Consider the following 16,478-nt stretch of genomic DNA (forward strand, 5'->3'; position numbering starts at 1 on the left):
GAAGGCCTTTCAAAGAACTGATCACTAACTTGTGCTTCTTCTTGTTGTTTCTTAAGTTGCTCCAACATTGCTTTGAATTCAGCCTCTTTCTGCTCTGCCTCTTCCAGTGTTGCCTGATTCTGTTCTTCATAAGCCATGGCCACCACAGCCAAGATCAGGTTCACCAGATAGAATGAACCCACGAAGATGACCAAGACAAAGAAGATCATGTACGTTTTCCCAGCTGCTCGTAAGGTCTGTAAAAACAAAGACCGTTTTCTGAGTCATGTGCCATCAAATGAACCAGGCTGAAAACAACTCATGGGCTAGTGGGCTAGTGCTCTTCTGTAGGTGCACTCTTAGCATTCTGCACAGGACAGTCCCTCATTGCATGGTACTCCTTCATAATGCACAGCATTTAGCATCCCCAATGGCCAAATGCCCTCACCTACCTCCACCTCACACCAAATGTCAGTAGACCCTGCCATTCATTGTGTCCCCTCCTATTTCCATACATTCTCTCTATATACGCCTGTCATAGAAAAATCTTGTTTTCCTTTTTTTCAAAGAAAAAATGCTCTAGGCTAAGAATTATATTTGAATTCTTCAGTTGGTTCTAAAACAAGTATAAAGAAAAGAATAAAAAATGGACAAAGAAGAAACATGAATGGCCAATAAACACATGAAAAGACACTCAATGTTATTAGCCACTGGGGAAATGCAAATCAAAACCACAGTGAGATATCATTTCCTATCCATTAAAATGGCTATGATTAAAAAAAATGGAAAATAACAGCATTGGTGAGGATATGCAGAAACTAGAACCCTCATCCATTGATGGTGGGATTGTGAAATGGTACAGCCACTGTGGGAAACAGTTTTGTGGTTCCTCAAGAAGTTAAAAATAGAATTGCCATATGATCTGGCAATTAACTGAAAGCAGGAAGGCAAACAGATACTCATATACCAATGTTCATTGTAACACTATTCACAATAGCCAAAAGGTGGCAATGGGCTAAATATCTATTAACAAATGAATGGATAAACAAAATGTGTTATATACATGCAATGGAATATTATCAGCCATAAAGAGAAATGAAGTGCTGATATATGCCACCACATGGATAAATCTTGAAAACACCATGCTGAGTGAAGTAAGTCAGCCACAAAAGGATAAAATTATATGATCCCACTTATATAAAATATCTAGAATAGGCAAGTGTATAGAGACCTAAGTTTATTAGTGGTTATCAGGGGCAGAAAGAAGGGGGCAAGGGAGAGTCATCGCTAAGGGGCACTGAACTTCTGTTAATGGTGATGAAAAAAAGTGAAAACGGCCAATGGTAATGTTGAACAATAGAACAAACAATGTCACTGAATTGCACACATGTAAAAATGTTGAAATGGGAAATGTTTTGTTACATATATATTTACTACAATAAAAAAAAACAGAAGAATATATTATATCATTCATCTACTAGTCTCTACTACTACTCCATCTTCAGCATCAGGTCCAAGTCACAGGAAGTCCCCAATTTAAGTGATATCCTTTCTTAGCCTTTTGCAATGGCATTGGTTTAAAAAGAGATGATATAAAGAATAGTGGGGGAAATGCCATTCTAAGGTCCTGTATAACGATCTCTCACACATAGTCCCCAACTCCACATACGCTGACGCAAACACTATCACAGAAGAAAAAGTAGTATTACTCACCAGCTGATACAAGTTTTCCCAGTAGTCCTGGGTCATAAGGCGAAACAATGCCAAGAAGGCCCAGCTAAAAGTGTCAAAGCTTGTATAACCATAGTTGGGGTTCCTTCCTGCTTTCATACACTGGTATCCCTCTGGGCATTGCCTGAAGACAGAAAGGGAAGTTCAGGGCTTTTCAATATAATTCCACCCAGTTATCAGCTACAGGTCATCTCCATGACCTTGGAGATACTAAATAACCATCTATAGAGCCAGGCCAACACACTGGAAGAAAGGAAGAAGAAAGAAAGAAAGTAGCCAGGCTAATTTTTCAAAGAATGATGTTCTGGGGACAGTCTAGGATCAGAGTAATCTGAGATGCTCAGTAATAATGTGGATGCCTGTGCCCTGCCCAAGACCTAGGAATTAAACACTCGGGATATGGAATCCCTGAATCTGGATTTCTTTTCTTTTATTGTTCTTTAGGTGAAAGCTTACAGCTCAAGTTAATTTCTCACTCAAAAATTTATACACATATTGTTTTGTGACATTGGTTGCAATTCCCACATGTGAGAACCTGATTTTTAAGAGGCCTGCCAGGTGATTCTTATGCATGCCAAAGTTTGAGAACCACTGTCCTAGATTCCTATCAATATGCAATTCAACCGAATTCAGAATTTAGCTGACAAATGGCTTGAAGTTCCTCCTAATTGTGTCTGTTCTCTTAACATTCACTGTGACAACTTAAGTCATACATGCAAATGGAATAATATAACTTGATATTTATTTCAATGCAATTTCTAGTATCTACTGTAATTAAAGAAATTAAGTGGACTTCTAGTTCTCACGGCCATCTTAGAACACCAATTCCTAAAAGACCAATATACTCTGAATAATGACACTACCACCCTACGTTTATATAGCATTCTATTTACAAAGTACTCTCATGTATGTTATCTAAGTGAATTCTTAAACGACTCTGTGAGGAAGAAAGAGCATGACTTATTAAATCCATGTATAGATAAAGAAATTGAGGTGCAGATCAGTTAAATGGCTTGTCAAAGGCCTCAGAGCTAGAAGTAGCAGAATTAGGACTCAAATGTTATGTTGCTGCTCTTTTCCCTCCCCTACACTATAAAGCCTAGCATATTTTGGGTCCTCCTATGAGTTGGAATTGACTCCACAGCAACGGGTTTTTGGGTGCTAAGCTATTGCCAAGATACTGTTCGTACTCTGTATTAACTGTGTTAAGCTAGAATGAGGGGATTGTATATGAGGCAGGCAAGACAGCTGGTGTTATGGATCCTATCCTTAGCCTTTTATATCTTTGATTTTGGCCTGAGAATAGGCATATTCACCTAGTAGTGAATTGTCAAATCTGAGTGGAAAAATATCAAACAGAAAAGAGTATCTGAGTCAATCAACAAAAAACAGCTAAGAGCAAATTAGGGTCTGCTACATGAGCACAAAGAAAAGGAAAAGCGGAAATGTTGCTCAATTTCATCCAAATAATAATAGGCAGATCATTTAAAAGGGGGGAGAACAAAATTCAGTGAGCTACTTACCCAGCATCAGAACTGTTCCCACAGAGCAAAGGTTCCAGCATGCCAGGAATTATATAAAAATTGGCTAGAAAAGTTTGAATAAAGCAGAGTAAGTGAATGAGAGAATAAGGTTATACTGTACCTAACTAGCCCGGCAGAAACAGTCATTGATTTTAGCTCATGTAAATCTTTTCTGACAGCAGTGAAACCTGGTAAGAATTCTTTCTCATTAATAATTTCCTATAGATATGTAAAATTTAAAAGTGCTACCCTACATCCCTTGATGCAATGCTCTTTTCACAGACACCTGACTTCCACTCGTACTCCGAACGGATATGCTAGGGGTCTGAAGGTGAGTTTTCTGAGTTCTTCACTCCTTTATACAACTTCATCCTTCTAACCCTATAGCTTCTCTTTATCAGGGATATTCTAGAATTCCTCCTGGTCATTAGTTTCCACATTCTATTTTAAATTAGAAGGTACATTTCCTTTTTCTGGACGCGCCCCTTATATCCCCTCTGCAACGTTTTCTTATGGCTATTTAACTGCCTGTGTTTCTAAGGAGTGACTGATAGTGATTTTACTGACTTATTAAGTTATTTTACAGAAGTATTACTACAACAAATTTTCATTTATGGAAGACCCAAGTGCTTTGGTTCCTCAAATGAAGTTATTAAAACTCCTCAAAATATGATAGGATCAAATGGTGCCTCAGAGACTACCTGACCCCTAGACAAGATCAATTACTAAGTTTTTTTTCGGTAGTATTAAGAAAGTTTGGTGTCACTAGCTATATTCTGGACTAAATGTTTAAATATCTTAGGCAACTTGGCTAAGGAAAAAAGGATTTTATCAAGCTCCTAAGCCTGAATTTCAAGGCAAAAGCTTAGGGGGTACATGTAAAGAAGTAATAAAGTCTCTTTTTGGTGTAAAGGGGGAGAAAAGAGAGAGAGCTGATGCTTGAAAGCTTCCAAACAACACAACCCTACCTCAAGGAAAGAATAATTTTGCAGGGCTACTTCCACTAGCGCTGCATTCCTTTCTGGCCCCAACTACTTTTTTAAGTCCAGTGGTGGCTTTTGACCATGTAAACTAGGAATAGACTTTTCTTTTTCCTCTTGTAGAGAAAGGGCCACCTACTTTTATTGTTGATATACTCTTCCCAATCAAAGCCTCTGGTGCCATTTTCAAGATAGCTCTCGTTGAAGTTTATGGGCCACACAACACACTTGTTTCGCAGGTTTCCCATGAACAGCTGTAGTCCGATCAAGGCAAAAACACTCAGGCAGAACACTGTCAGGATCATCACATCTGACAGCTTTTTCACAGACTGAATTAGGGCACCCACAATTGTCTTCAGGCCTGAGGAGATAGAACCCCCAGAATCAGAGTCGCCTTATACTCCTCCCCGCCTCCCCCAGCCTCCCTCTTAGCTACTGGCTTCTACTCCTCCCCACAGCACCACCATGAGAGGAGTAACAATGGACCAGCAATAGTATCAACTGTCCAAAAAAAAAAAAAAAAAAAACCAAACCCAGTGCCATCAAGTCAATTCTGACTCATAGCGATCCTATAGGACAGGGTAGAACTGCCCCATAGAGTTTCCAAGAAGCGCCTGGCAGATTCGAACTGCTAACCCTTTGGTTAGCAGCCGTAGTACTTAACCACTATGCCACCAGGGTTTCCATCAACTGTCCAGTAGTATCAATTTTAAGTCAGTAATTTTTACTATTTATTATTATTTCTAAGTCAATAATTTTTTTAAAAAGCAAAAGGAATCACCTTATACCAACACATAGCTTTTTCTCCTGGATACATTTTCCTGTCTCTAATTGCTTTTTGGTCCCTCAAATGACTCAAGTTCTTGTCTCAGGGCTGTCTACATACTGCTCTGTCTGCTTGGAATGCTGTTTTGCATTTCTTCCTACCACCTATCTACCTCCTATTCACTCTTCAGGTCTCAGCTTAAATACAAGTTCCTACAAAAAGCCTTCCCTGACTTACTGCCCCCGTTATTATTAATATCTTAACAGCACCCTGGATTTTCCTTTGTAGCATTTATCTTGGTTATAATAAATTATGTCTGTTCACAGCTGTATCTACAGTCCTTAGCCCACAGCAGATACTTAGTAAACATCTGATGAATGAACAAAAAAAAAACAACAACAACAAAAAAAAATCAGGGACCAAGGAGGCTTCTAGGTTGGAAAGGGACCTATTGAGAAGTTTACAAGCCAATAATTAGTGAGAAAGTACAACAATATTTTCCTGAGAGCTACGGAAATGCCAACATATTGAAAGGTTAATGACTCAATCTGGTATTTATGAAAATACATCTTCTCTATGTCACATATATGCCGTGTTCTCTACAAATGACTTTTCTGTTCTTCTAGATTAAAAAAAAAACCCAAAAAGAAAAAAAAAAACAAAAAAAAACAACTCGTAACCCGATTGAATTTCAGATTTAAATGCAAGCCACTGGCTCAAATTTGAAGCTGCTGAAAGATGTCTTATTTGCACAGGTAGAGAGATCAGTGACAGGAGACATAGCTAAATGTGGTTTTAAGTTCCTGATGTTTGGGTGAAAACTGAGTTCACAGGTGGTTCTCCTGGGTATGCCCAGACATCAAGCTATCCAAGGGGCATGGCCAACAGCATCAAGCACTCCTGGTGTGCCAGTGCACCAGGACTGGGAGGGTGAGCAGGAAGCAGGCGAGCCTTGACACACAGGCCTCAGGAGAGATCTCACCCCTGATCCACTTATAAAGGCAAGGATATCAGATGAAAATGCAAGGGAAATCCTAATCCTGGCCTTGAAGTATGGCATAGGGTAGATCACTGTGGTTGTTAGGTGCCGTTGAGTCAGTTCCGACTCATAGCAACCCTGTGTACATCAGAACGAAACACTGCCTGGTGCTGTGCCATTCTCATAATCGTTATGCTTGAGCCCAGTGTTACTGCCACTTGCATGACGTCCTTCTCCAGGACTTGTCCCTCCTGATAATATGTCCAACGTATGTGAGACGAAGTCTCGTCATCCTTGCTTCCAAGGAGCATTCTGGCTGTACTTTTTCCAAAACAGATTTGTTCATTCTTCTAGCAGTCCATGGCATATTCCATATTCTTCACCAACACCATGATTCAAACGCATTAATTCTTCCTTGGTCTTCCTTACTCATTGTCCAGCTTGCACATGGATATGAGGTGATTCAAAATATCACAGCTTGGGTCAGGCTCACCTTAGTCCTCTAAGTGACATCTTTACTTTTCAACACTTTAAAGAGGTTACTAGATCACTACTAAGCTTAATCAAGTTATGTCACTTACTATGTGACCTGAACAAGATGCTTAACCTCTTGGAATCTCAGTTTTTGTCATCTTTAAAATGAGGATAAATACAGTTGAATATCATAGGGTTGTTAAGTATTAAGCATGACTGTATAAAGCACTTAACACAGTACCTAAACAGTAAATGACTTAAATGTTAACCACTGTTGTCTGAACCTCAGTTTACTTATCTGTGAAAAGGGAGTTATACCAACCTTATCAGGTTGTTGTGAGGCTTAAATCAGATGATGAATAAACTACCTAGTATAGTACCTGGCTCAAGCTGGCTCAATACTTGTTAGCTATTACTATTATATATACATTGCCTTCCTCAAAAGGGATATGATTGGGATAATGACACTACACATGGCTGACTTATATGATGGTGACCTAATGGTAGTATGGGTATGACTCTTCTTTTGCTGTAATTTTCAAGTGACCAACTAGAATTTTCAAGTGATGTCAATCTGAATCCAAAAGTAGTGGGGAAAAAAAAAACCCCAAAACCAAACCCACTAAAATCGAGTCGATTCTGACTCACAGTAAAGGATGCTGTAATTAGAATATGACCTGGCACAAAGCAGGCACTTAATACATTTTTATTGAAAGAGTAAATAAATGAGAACTTTTCTCTCCTCTCACATTGATATCCTGAAGGAGATCTAGGGGGAATTAAAGAAAAAAGAGCCAAGAGTTAAACTATAGAGAAGCAGAGAAAGTGCGCCAAGGCCTATGCTTTCTTACAGCGTGGGCCCTCCATGGAGACTGCGGCCACCCAAGGATCAGGAAGAGCCCCGCCCCCGGTCTAGGAAACAAGGCATTGCCAACGCGGGTCCCAACACCAGGCAGGGAATTCTTGTCCTGGCTCAGCCATGATTTATGACCCACCTTCAGAACAGACTTAAAGCCACCTTTCAATCATTTTTTCATCTATAAAATATGGATAAACAGCACTGCATTGCAGTGGGCAGTAGAGGAAAAGCTAAAGAATCTTCTCCAAAAATCTTTTAAAATAGGGAAAAGATGTTTATTTGTCTGAGATCAATTAGCTGAAATTTCATAGTACCTTTTATTCCTAGGGCCCTGGGAAATTGTATCATAATCACACAGTTAGGTAAGAAGGTATTGGTGGTTAAATAAGAAGAAAGCCACTAAGAAGTAAAAATTGTTCCAATGTATGGAACTTATTTCCATGAATTGCTAAGGAATAGAAAAGTTCTCACTGTAAGTTGGGGCAGGTCTGTATCAGGTCAGTAATTCAATTCTAGGCTCCTGAACTTATACGGTTCTACTGTTTGAAAAAAGAATACTTGAAAGGGTCAGTGAAGAATGGTTGTAAAGTTACTTTCTTCTTTATGAAGGACCTACACAACTACTTCTCCTGAGTGGTTCAGGTAATCAACTCTTTGAACACCAGATGGTCTTTCAAGGCCCTTTCTATTTCTACTTTAACTGAATTAAGAAATGAGCTGTAAGCTCTCATTTGTATTAGTAACAAGAGTATAATACTACAAAAGAGTCAAATTAATGGGCTTGTGATTAAAAAAAAAAAAATATATATATATATATATATAAAAGCACAATTTTAGCATGGGCCTAACCTGAAATTTCCTGGCCTGGAAATTCTGTATAGTTCTAAGCCCGTATAACAAGAAATTCCAGGCCGTGAGCTTACTTAACCCCTACTTCATAAGGGTGAATAAGGGTGGGCTCCCAGCAGGCATGTTTTTATGAGGCGATCCTCTCCCAGTAGGTTATAGATGTAAGGGTTGAAATCTGACCTAAATCCAGATCCTTTCCTCTAGGAATTTGGAATGGGACAAAGTACAACAGCCTTTCACGTGGTGGGAATGGTAATAGATAGATTTGGGAGCTAATCGGTAGCCATATTCGACCATTATATTAGGACGTATCTAAGAAGAAAAGGCAGTTAGTTTGCTGAGAGAGAAAAAAGGGAGGCAGACACATGGAGAAAAGAGAGATGGAGACAAAGTCCTTTCCTGGAGTTTTCTGCCCCTGAATTCTGGTTTCTAGTCATTTCCAGAGGCCCAGAGGCATTTTAGTCCTTGGATTCCCTGAATTACCCTTGTATCCTTTTACTTGCAACCAAAGAGTCTTAACATACCAACCACACATTGAACTCATCACTTCGCTGGGGATGAACATCAATGCTCACATGCTCACAGTCAGCTGGTTTAACATCTCCTCCCCATAAACCAAATGCCACTGCTGAAGAAGTCTATAACATGAGTCCAGAAAACTGAAAAAAATGTTCCTCAAGCACTAAGTCTGGGGCTGAATTCATCTCTCTGATGAGAGTTCTTTTAACTCTCAATAAGTTTAAAGCAGAAACTTAAGCTTGAAATAGTATTCAGCTGCTTATTCCTCACAGGTGCTCAGAGAAACAAATATTATATAACAAAGCAAGAAGAGGAGCCCTAGTGGTGCAGTGGGTTAAGACCTCGGCTGCTAAACAAAAGGCCGGCAGTCTGAACCCATCAGCTGCTCCTTGAAAACTTTCCAGGGCAGTTCTACTCTGTTCCATAGGGTTGCTATGAGTCGGAATCCACTCGATGGCAACAGGTTTTTTAAGGGATGGTCATCTAAAAAGTTTACTCTCCAAGATTCTGACCCAGATTAATAGCAGAAAATTAGATAAAAGCACAGGAAGAAAGATGATGTGGCCTAATGTGTGCAGATGAAGGCAGGCACATATTTACACAGCAATACTAAAAGTAAATAGTTTCTAGATCATACACAAGTCTCAGCTAAGACTCTTTTTTCTTCCACTAGGGTCGATAATTGGGAAATGATCATATTTGCAGACTTCAATGCCAATTTATGGAGATGACACTATTAGTGCATTTCCCAAGCTTAAGCTCTGCAGTCTTGCCAGCAATGTACTAATGAAATGCAGCCAAGCAAAACTGCTCCCTGCTACCACCAGCACAGGTTAATGAAGGCAAGAAGTTGCTGGTAGAATCCCTGACCTGATGTGTGGAAGAATGTAGAATGTAACTGCTTTGGCTGTGAAATGCAGCAGTCTTGCTTCTCTATGGGCTCACAACACCAAATGCTAGAACAAGCAAGATACTGACTGAAAACCAATTACCCAAAATACAGCAGAATGCTCCTTCAAATGACTCCTACACAACAGAGTGTGCAACAGAAGCCACGTGGGGGCAAATTGGACAGCGAGAACTCTTGGAAAAGGCTAACATTATCTAGCATTGGGATGTGTCTCAGCACAAGCAGTTAATATATTCACTGTAGATCAAGAAAAGACAGCTGGAACCAATGTATAGAAAGGTTAGCTACCAGAGAGGAAGTTGGACATTTAAGGAATTTTGAGAAACAGGTGAAGCCACTGTCACAGAATTCTTTCTATTCCTCTCTGCTCTGTTCAAGGCCACTTCTGGTCCTCCCATCACTTCTCATAATGCCTACCAATCCCTGGCACAAATGAACAAAGCCTGCTCATGTGCAAAATCCAGAGAAATCAGCCATGTATACTGGGATCGAATCTTCTGCCATGCTCCCGCCAGATTATAAATAAAATAGATTTATATTCCCTAGTGTGTAGCTCAGGTTGGGAAATCCAGGTGGTATGAATTACATAAGCCAATTCTCCTACAAAATTAATATTGGAACAGGCCTCAGCAGGAATAATACACAGTTCTCAAACCAGGGAAAAGAACAGTTCCCCAACTCCCAAAGGATGGCTTGGGTCCAGACAAGTCCTAATGGTGCTGTAGAGCAGGTCAACTTTCCTGCTGCAGACTCAATCCTCACAATGATAGTTTTTGAAGATTCTTTGACTAATTTGGGGGAGACTTGGAGACTGTAGATTTATTCACTCTAGACTAAACTCACATTGCAATGTCTGACCAAAACTAAACTAGCTCTCAAAGGTGGGTCATTGCTGTCTGTAAGTCTCAGTGTTCTCCCACCTAGAACCACTGTCTTAAACTTTACTTATCTTTCCAGAGAAGAAATGTGGAGAAAGGGGAAATACAAAAGCAACTGGATTAGTAACTAGAATCTTTTAAAAGAAATGAGCAGTCTAAACACAATCTTAAAACACTTCCTATCTCCCTTTACCATGCTTTCTTCCTGAAACCAGGGTGGGAAGGAAAGGGCCCATCATTTTCCCTGCTTCCTACATGATACCACAGGTATGGAGTGAAAGAAATGAATGCAGAGAGAAAAAAAATCAAGAGAAAAAATTATAACTCTAAACAGCAAAATGATATTAAGTAAGTGCTGACGAGTAGAGAACAAGCAGTGCTTTTGTGGAGTCATGTAAAGGATGATGGAAATGAAAAGGAAATGGAAGCTAGGCCCTCCCAACCTGTTTTATTTACACCAGTAAGTGTTACTCTCTAAGAAAAACCTGAGAAACCTCCTTTGAAGATTTTCACTCTGTCTTTGGGCATGTTAGTCCTGTGGCACATGGTCGCAGCACATAGAAGATGAAATTGTGACAGAGTCACTCAGAAGTTCATTTTTGTGCCCAGGCCCCAGGTAAACACAAAGCAAAAACAAAGTTAAAAGGTATGTAAACTTCTAAGCAGAATATTTCAATGTCAAGTTGAACCTGGCAAGTTCCAGACCAAAGGCAATTTAGAAAGACTGGAGGGGACTGGGGCACTTTACTCTTCAATCTTCTCGGAGTCTGAGCAGTCCTAACATATTCAGAATATCTACCAAAGATGCGAAGAAGGAGGACATTGTCAGTCCAGTTAAGTTGGGGAGGGTGTTCAAGGAAGGGGGAACCCTCATAAATTAGTTGAGCTTTGGAGAGCTACGTGAGAGTTTGCAGGCCCCATGTTGATTCCATGGTTGCTCTCTTTCCACTCTGTTTTTGGCAGCTTTGGTAAAAGCCTATAATCACACTGGGAACAGGAGAAGGCAAAAAGAGCAACAATTCTACTGAAGTGATCCCTGAAAAAACCTGGTACACAAAATCAAGAGGGAACTAGGCCCAGCTCTACATTAATGGAGCCAAAATGACTCAGATTCCCAAGGAAGAGATGGTCCCAGGTCCACTGACTCACACACTGGTCCTCTGACCAAGAAAGAGACCTGGGTAATAGCCTGGTGGGAACAAGACAGCAACCCTCTGTGGGAGAAAGTATGACAGACAAGTACAGACTTTACACAGGATGGGAGGAGCTTTTCTACCAGGGAGATACCATAAATAGCATATACATACATACTCGTTGCTGTCAAGTCAATTTCAACTCATAGCAACCCTTTAAGACAGAGCAGAACTGCCCCATAGGGTTTCTAAGGAGCAGCTGGTGGATTTGAACTGCTGACCTTTTGGTTGGCAGCCAAGCTCCTAACCACTGTGCCACCAGGGCTCCACTAAATAGGAAGTACTCTGAATTCTCTTACTAACTCTAAAAGGTCACATAGAGAGTGAATGGACTTGGGAGTAAAAGTCATACTTTAATTCAAGTACCAGTTATGCCACTTACTGATAGTGAGCTGATCTATTATTGGCTTTCACCAAAAAAACCAAATCCATTGCCATTGAGTTGATTCCAACTCATGGCAACTCTATGTGTTACAGAGGAGAACTGCTCTATAAAGTTTTCTTGGCTGTAACCTTTACAGAAGCAGATTGCCAGGCCTTTCTTCCACAGTGCCACCAAGTGGGTTCTAACTGGCAACCTTTAGGTTAGTATCAAATCGTTTTGTGCCACCCAGGGATCTATTATCACCCCTTAAAATTACTTTCCATCCCAGCTAACCTCTGAAAACTGGCTCAACTGGGGGTGGTTCCAGAAACAGGAATCCGGAGAGTGTGCATCTGCTTCAAACTCTGAAGCTGGTGTCTAAATCTTGGTACAGACTCTTTCTTTGGTCTCAGGCTTCTTTTTCATAATAACTGCTACTACCACAATCATGTATGGAGTACCACTATGGGCCAGGCAATGTCAGACTATATATAAAAAACAAACAAACAAAAAACCAAATCTGTTGCCGTCAAGTCGATTCTGACTCATAGTGACCCTGTAGGACAGAGTAGAACTGGCCCATTGGTTTCCAAGGAGTGGCTGAAGGATTTAAATTGCTCTCTGTTTGGTTAGCAGCTGTAACTCTTAACCACTGTGCCACCAGGGCTCCATACATATGTACAGTGCTGGAGTATTAAGATAAATAAAGTAACATCAGCCAAGAGTTATAATGGAGAAATGCTGTGGCCAAAGATAGCCAATGCAGCAGAGGTAGAAGCTATGAGCTAGACCAGAGATAGCATCTGCTGCCCTAGTTAGAGAACAGAATGCAGCTTTCCAATTTAATGCTGGAAGAGAAGTTCTGAGATCACAGAACACGAGGAGACAGATGCCTTGCAGAGTATGCTGGGGGAAGTGAGCAGAAAACTTGGGACCATATTTAAAAGGGGCCAGAGGTGGAGAGACAGGCCAGGGGAAAAATGAAAGTAAAGGTCTGGCACTCTAGATACCTCGAAAAATAAGGCAGGTCTTGCCTAAGCATTAGGCCCCATCAATGAGCTGCATGAGGCTCCTGGAAAATGAACTGGGCTTTCTGTCTAATGAATTAAAAATGGCCAGGAATTAAACACTGATATGTCAAGGTTGTCGTTTTTTTACCAAGAAGGATATACTCCATCTGGTATCCAGTCCTTAGTTGGTAAGGAGTAAGCTAAAAAGCTAACATCTCTAAAAATAAAGGAATTTATGATTAGTATTTTTTTTTTTCTTATACTCCAGGCACTAATTCACTGGCCCACTCCATGGCCCAAATTTGTAAATGGGAAAACTGACGTATACCTTTCCAGTGGTTCTCGGTAAACCACATTCCAAGTCTCCTCTCTCCAGGATTCTACCTTTGTGCTTCCCTCTCTCCTGTATCTGATATTTAGATAATGTTGGAAAGGAAAAAGAGAAATATTTCTGAGTCAGCCACAAAGGGAAAAGCCACCAGATGCCAGGAGTAGGATGCCTCTGCTCTTCATGTTCCCGTCTCTACGAAACTGCCACAGAAAGGTTGGCCTCTAAGGAGTCTTCCTTGCAAATCCCTGAAAGTGACTGAAATCCAGCAGCCAAGAGACACAGTCTTGGCCTGTGCCGAATTATTGCCAGTGTATCTTCGGCTCGTGAGACTAAAACATTTTTTATTCCAGATTTCAAGACTGGTCTTTAGAAACATAGTATTACCTAGTTGTAAGAGTTTAAATTAAATTAAGGGAATCTTAATCATGGATGGACTTCAGGAGTGTCTATAAACTTTCATCCAATTTTCAAAGGAATCCATAACGTTCAAAAAGTTAAGACTAGCTTGACCAGGACAAAAAGAAGAAAAAAAAAGGCAGAAATTTTAAAGAGATTGTCAACTACCTCTCAATCCACCCACCGATTCCCTTTCCTTTTTCAAGTTTCAGTACTTTTTATTTGCCTGTGCCTTTAGATGTTTCACTATACATTAAATTGTGTCTTATCTTACCTTTGATTTTGTAACAGCACCTGTGTAAGTTTGCATGGGATTTAGGTTTGAGAGTGGTGCCTGAGTGTATGCAGAGCAGGGTGTATACTGCTTCTTATTCTAGTGAAACAGCGGCAGAACGTGATAGTGATTATTAAAGTTCACTAACTCCAAGGCTCTTGAACTCATCTGTAATACTGGACTAGGTAATTGCATCAGTCTCTTCTGTGACTGAATAATTCCAGAAACACAGTAACAGTAAAAGTACAATTCTCTGAATGCCATCCCATCAGCAAACCATGCGACAGGAAGCCTACAAATCACAAGCAATGGAGTGATGGCAAGTGTTAAAATTACTGTAATTCCATGAGGCAAGGAAGCAAATGACTTATATTTTAAGAGACAGGTAGCTCTGTGACAATTTTTTCAGATACTGTAAGGTTCAAATGATTCTCAAGCACGTGCTTTTTTAAAAGCATGGATGGAATGGGTGCTGCATGCCTGGCAAGCACTGTCAAAGAATGCTGCCTAAGGACCAAAGGGCCATTCCAGAGACCCTCTCCCAGGAAAAACATGCGGAATGCAAGGCCATAGCAACGGTGCTGATGCCGGCTTAGAATGTGGTGGATAAAATGAACGGAGGGGAAAAAGGAGATGAGGCACAGTCAGTCTGTGTTTAAATTTTCTCACCTGGAATTACAGAGATAGTTTTCAAAGCTCGGAGAACCCTGAATGTTCTCAGCGCTGAGACATTGCCCAGGTCCACAAACTCTGTCACATATCTGTAGTAAGGGAGGTCACACACAGACACAAATGACAAACACAGACACAAACACAAACACCAAAGGAAAAAACAAAACCACAACAAAACAAAAAGTACAATACGTCACGTCAGGGCCCTAACCCAACACCTAACACCAACCCCAGGCCATCTTACCTGGAATTACCGAAATAGTTTTCAAAGCCCTCAGTACCCTGAAAGTGCGTAGAGCTGAAACATTGCCTAGGTTTACAAACTCTGTTATATACCTGCAGAATCAAACCAAAGTTAACTTGTAATGGTACCATTGGGCGAGGGTTTGGGAATGGGGGAAGAAAGGGTCTTACATAAAAGCTACGATTTCATTTTTTTTTCCTAGAAAAAGAAAAGTTTCAAAATATAAATACTTAAGGAAAACTTTTTTTTTTTAATTTGGCAAGAACTCAGAAGTATATTTGAAAAAACTGATGCAATGAGGAGTTCCCTGGGGTGTACTCTCTTAATCAGCACAGTGATATGCTGATCTCCATCAGAGTGCCTTCGTTCTCAGCCCATTTATTTATTCAGTAAAAAAGAAGTCCAGGAGGTATCAAAGAGTTATATCCCCAAATTTTGTGAATGATTTCTTAGAAAAGGAGGAGAAACTTCTGAGCAGGAGTCCCACAAAAGTAAATCTACATTAAAATAGCTCCCTTGTTGACAATAGCAAAGATGCCTAAATGTCTGTATATCCAAATGACTTGTCTAAGAATTGTATGCAGTCATGCCTACAAGTGAAGTTTTAGCCTATGCCATACAAAAGATAGGCTCAGGAAAATCCAGATCATGGCATCAGAGCAAATATTATGTTAAAGGCCCATTTTATCACCAGCTCTTTGCCTAGCAAGGGCACTTACATTTTAAATGAACACCAATGTGTATTCATAATACTTAGAAGATAAAAACTGCCTTAAAAGAAAGTCAATATTCTAGTTTCAAATATTCAGTGTATCATTCATTCACATTTTACTAGTTAGAACACATCTTTCTACCAGATGCCCGGACCCATACATTCACAAACGTACCCTCTCTCTTAAACATCTGTGTGCACGCACACAAACACACACCAAACTTATACGCCACCCTTAGCTCCTGCCAAACCACAAAACTCTTTCCCAACCTGGGAAGAAAAATAATAAAGCCTACCATAAGTCATTTTATCATCAACTGTTTCTCAGAGAGATACATTTTCATTGCTGAAACAACATAATTTACTAAGAGCAGCAAGCATACCAATGTGGAGTTATACTGGTCTTCAGCAACAGTTGTAAGTTCTGGCCAGTAATTCTTCAGTTTGCATACTTTGGCTAATGTTTTGACTCTAGAATATGTTTTGAAGTCTGCAACACCTGGCCAGTCTCATTAAATTACATGTGATATAACATATCCAGGAAACTCATTTTTCAGCTTCAGGTGTACACCTAAGAAATTCCAAGTCTTCACAGAGGCCCCCTAGTGATGGGCATGCAAATCTCAGTTAAGGTTATAGCCAGAAACCAAACCCATCGCCTTTGAGTCAATTCCAACTCATAATGACCCTACAGGACAGAGTAGAACTGCCCCACAGGGTTTCCAAGAAATGGCTGGTGAATTTGAAGTGTCGACCTTTTGGTTAGCAGCCGAGGTCTTAATAACTGTGCCGCCAGGGCTCCAGTTAAGGTTATAAGGGGGAAGAAAATATGAGG

At 40.2% G+C, this 16,478-nt stretch overlaps 1 protein-coding gene across 2 annotated transcripts in view; it reads right to left on the reverse strand.

Annotated features, from left to right (window-relative positions):
- The window catches only part of SCN8A (sodium voltage-gated channel alpha subunit 8), a 158,906-nt gene that overhangs the window by 89,369 nt on the left and 53,059 nt on the right, over positions 1–16,478 (reverse strand). The window contains exons 5-9 of one of the 2 annotated variants that reach the window (XM_010596698.3): positions 14,685–14,776; positions 4,353–4,574; positions 3,234–3,297; positions 1,693–1,834; positions 30–236 (exon numbers count right to left, since the gene is read on the reverse strand). In XM_010596698.3, the coding sequence (XP_010595000.1) occupies positions 30–236; positions 1,693–1,834; positions 3,234–3,297; positions 4,353–4,574; positions 14,685–14,776 (727 nt within the window). Of the gene's footprint in view, positions 1–29; positions 237–1,692; positions 1,835–3,233; positions 3,298–4,352; positions 4,575–14,684; positions 14,777–14,931; positions 15,024–16,478 lie in introns of both variants that reach the window. The other variant, XM_023556559.2, reaches the window with a different exon arrangement.

Source organism: Loxodonta africana, chromosome 4 (genome assembly GCF_030014295.1).
Source record: "Loxodonta africana isolate mLoxAfr1 chromosome 4, mLoxAfr1.hap2, whole genome shotgun sequence".
NCBI classification, from domain to species: domain Eukaryota; kingdom Metazoa; phylum Chordata; class Mammalia; order Proboscidea; family Elephantidae; genus Loxodonta; species Loxodonta africana.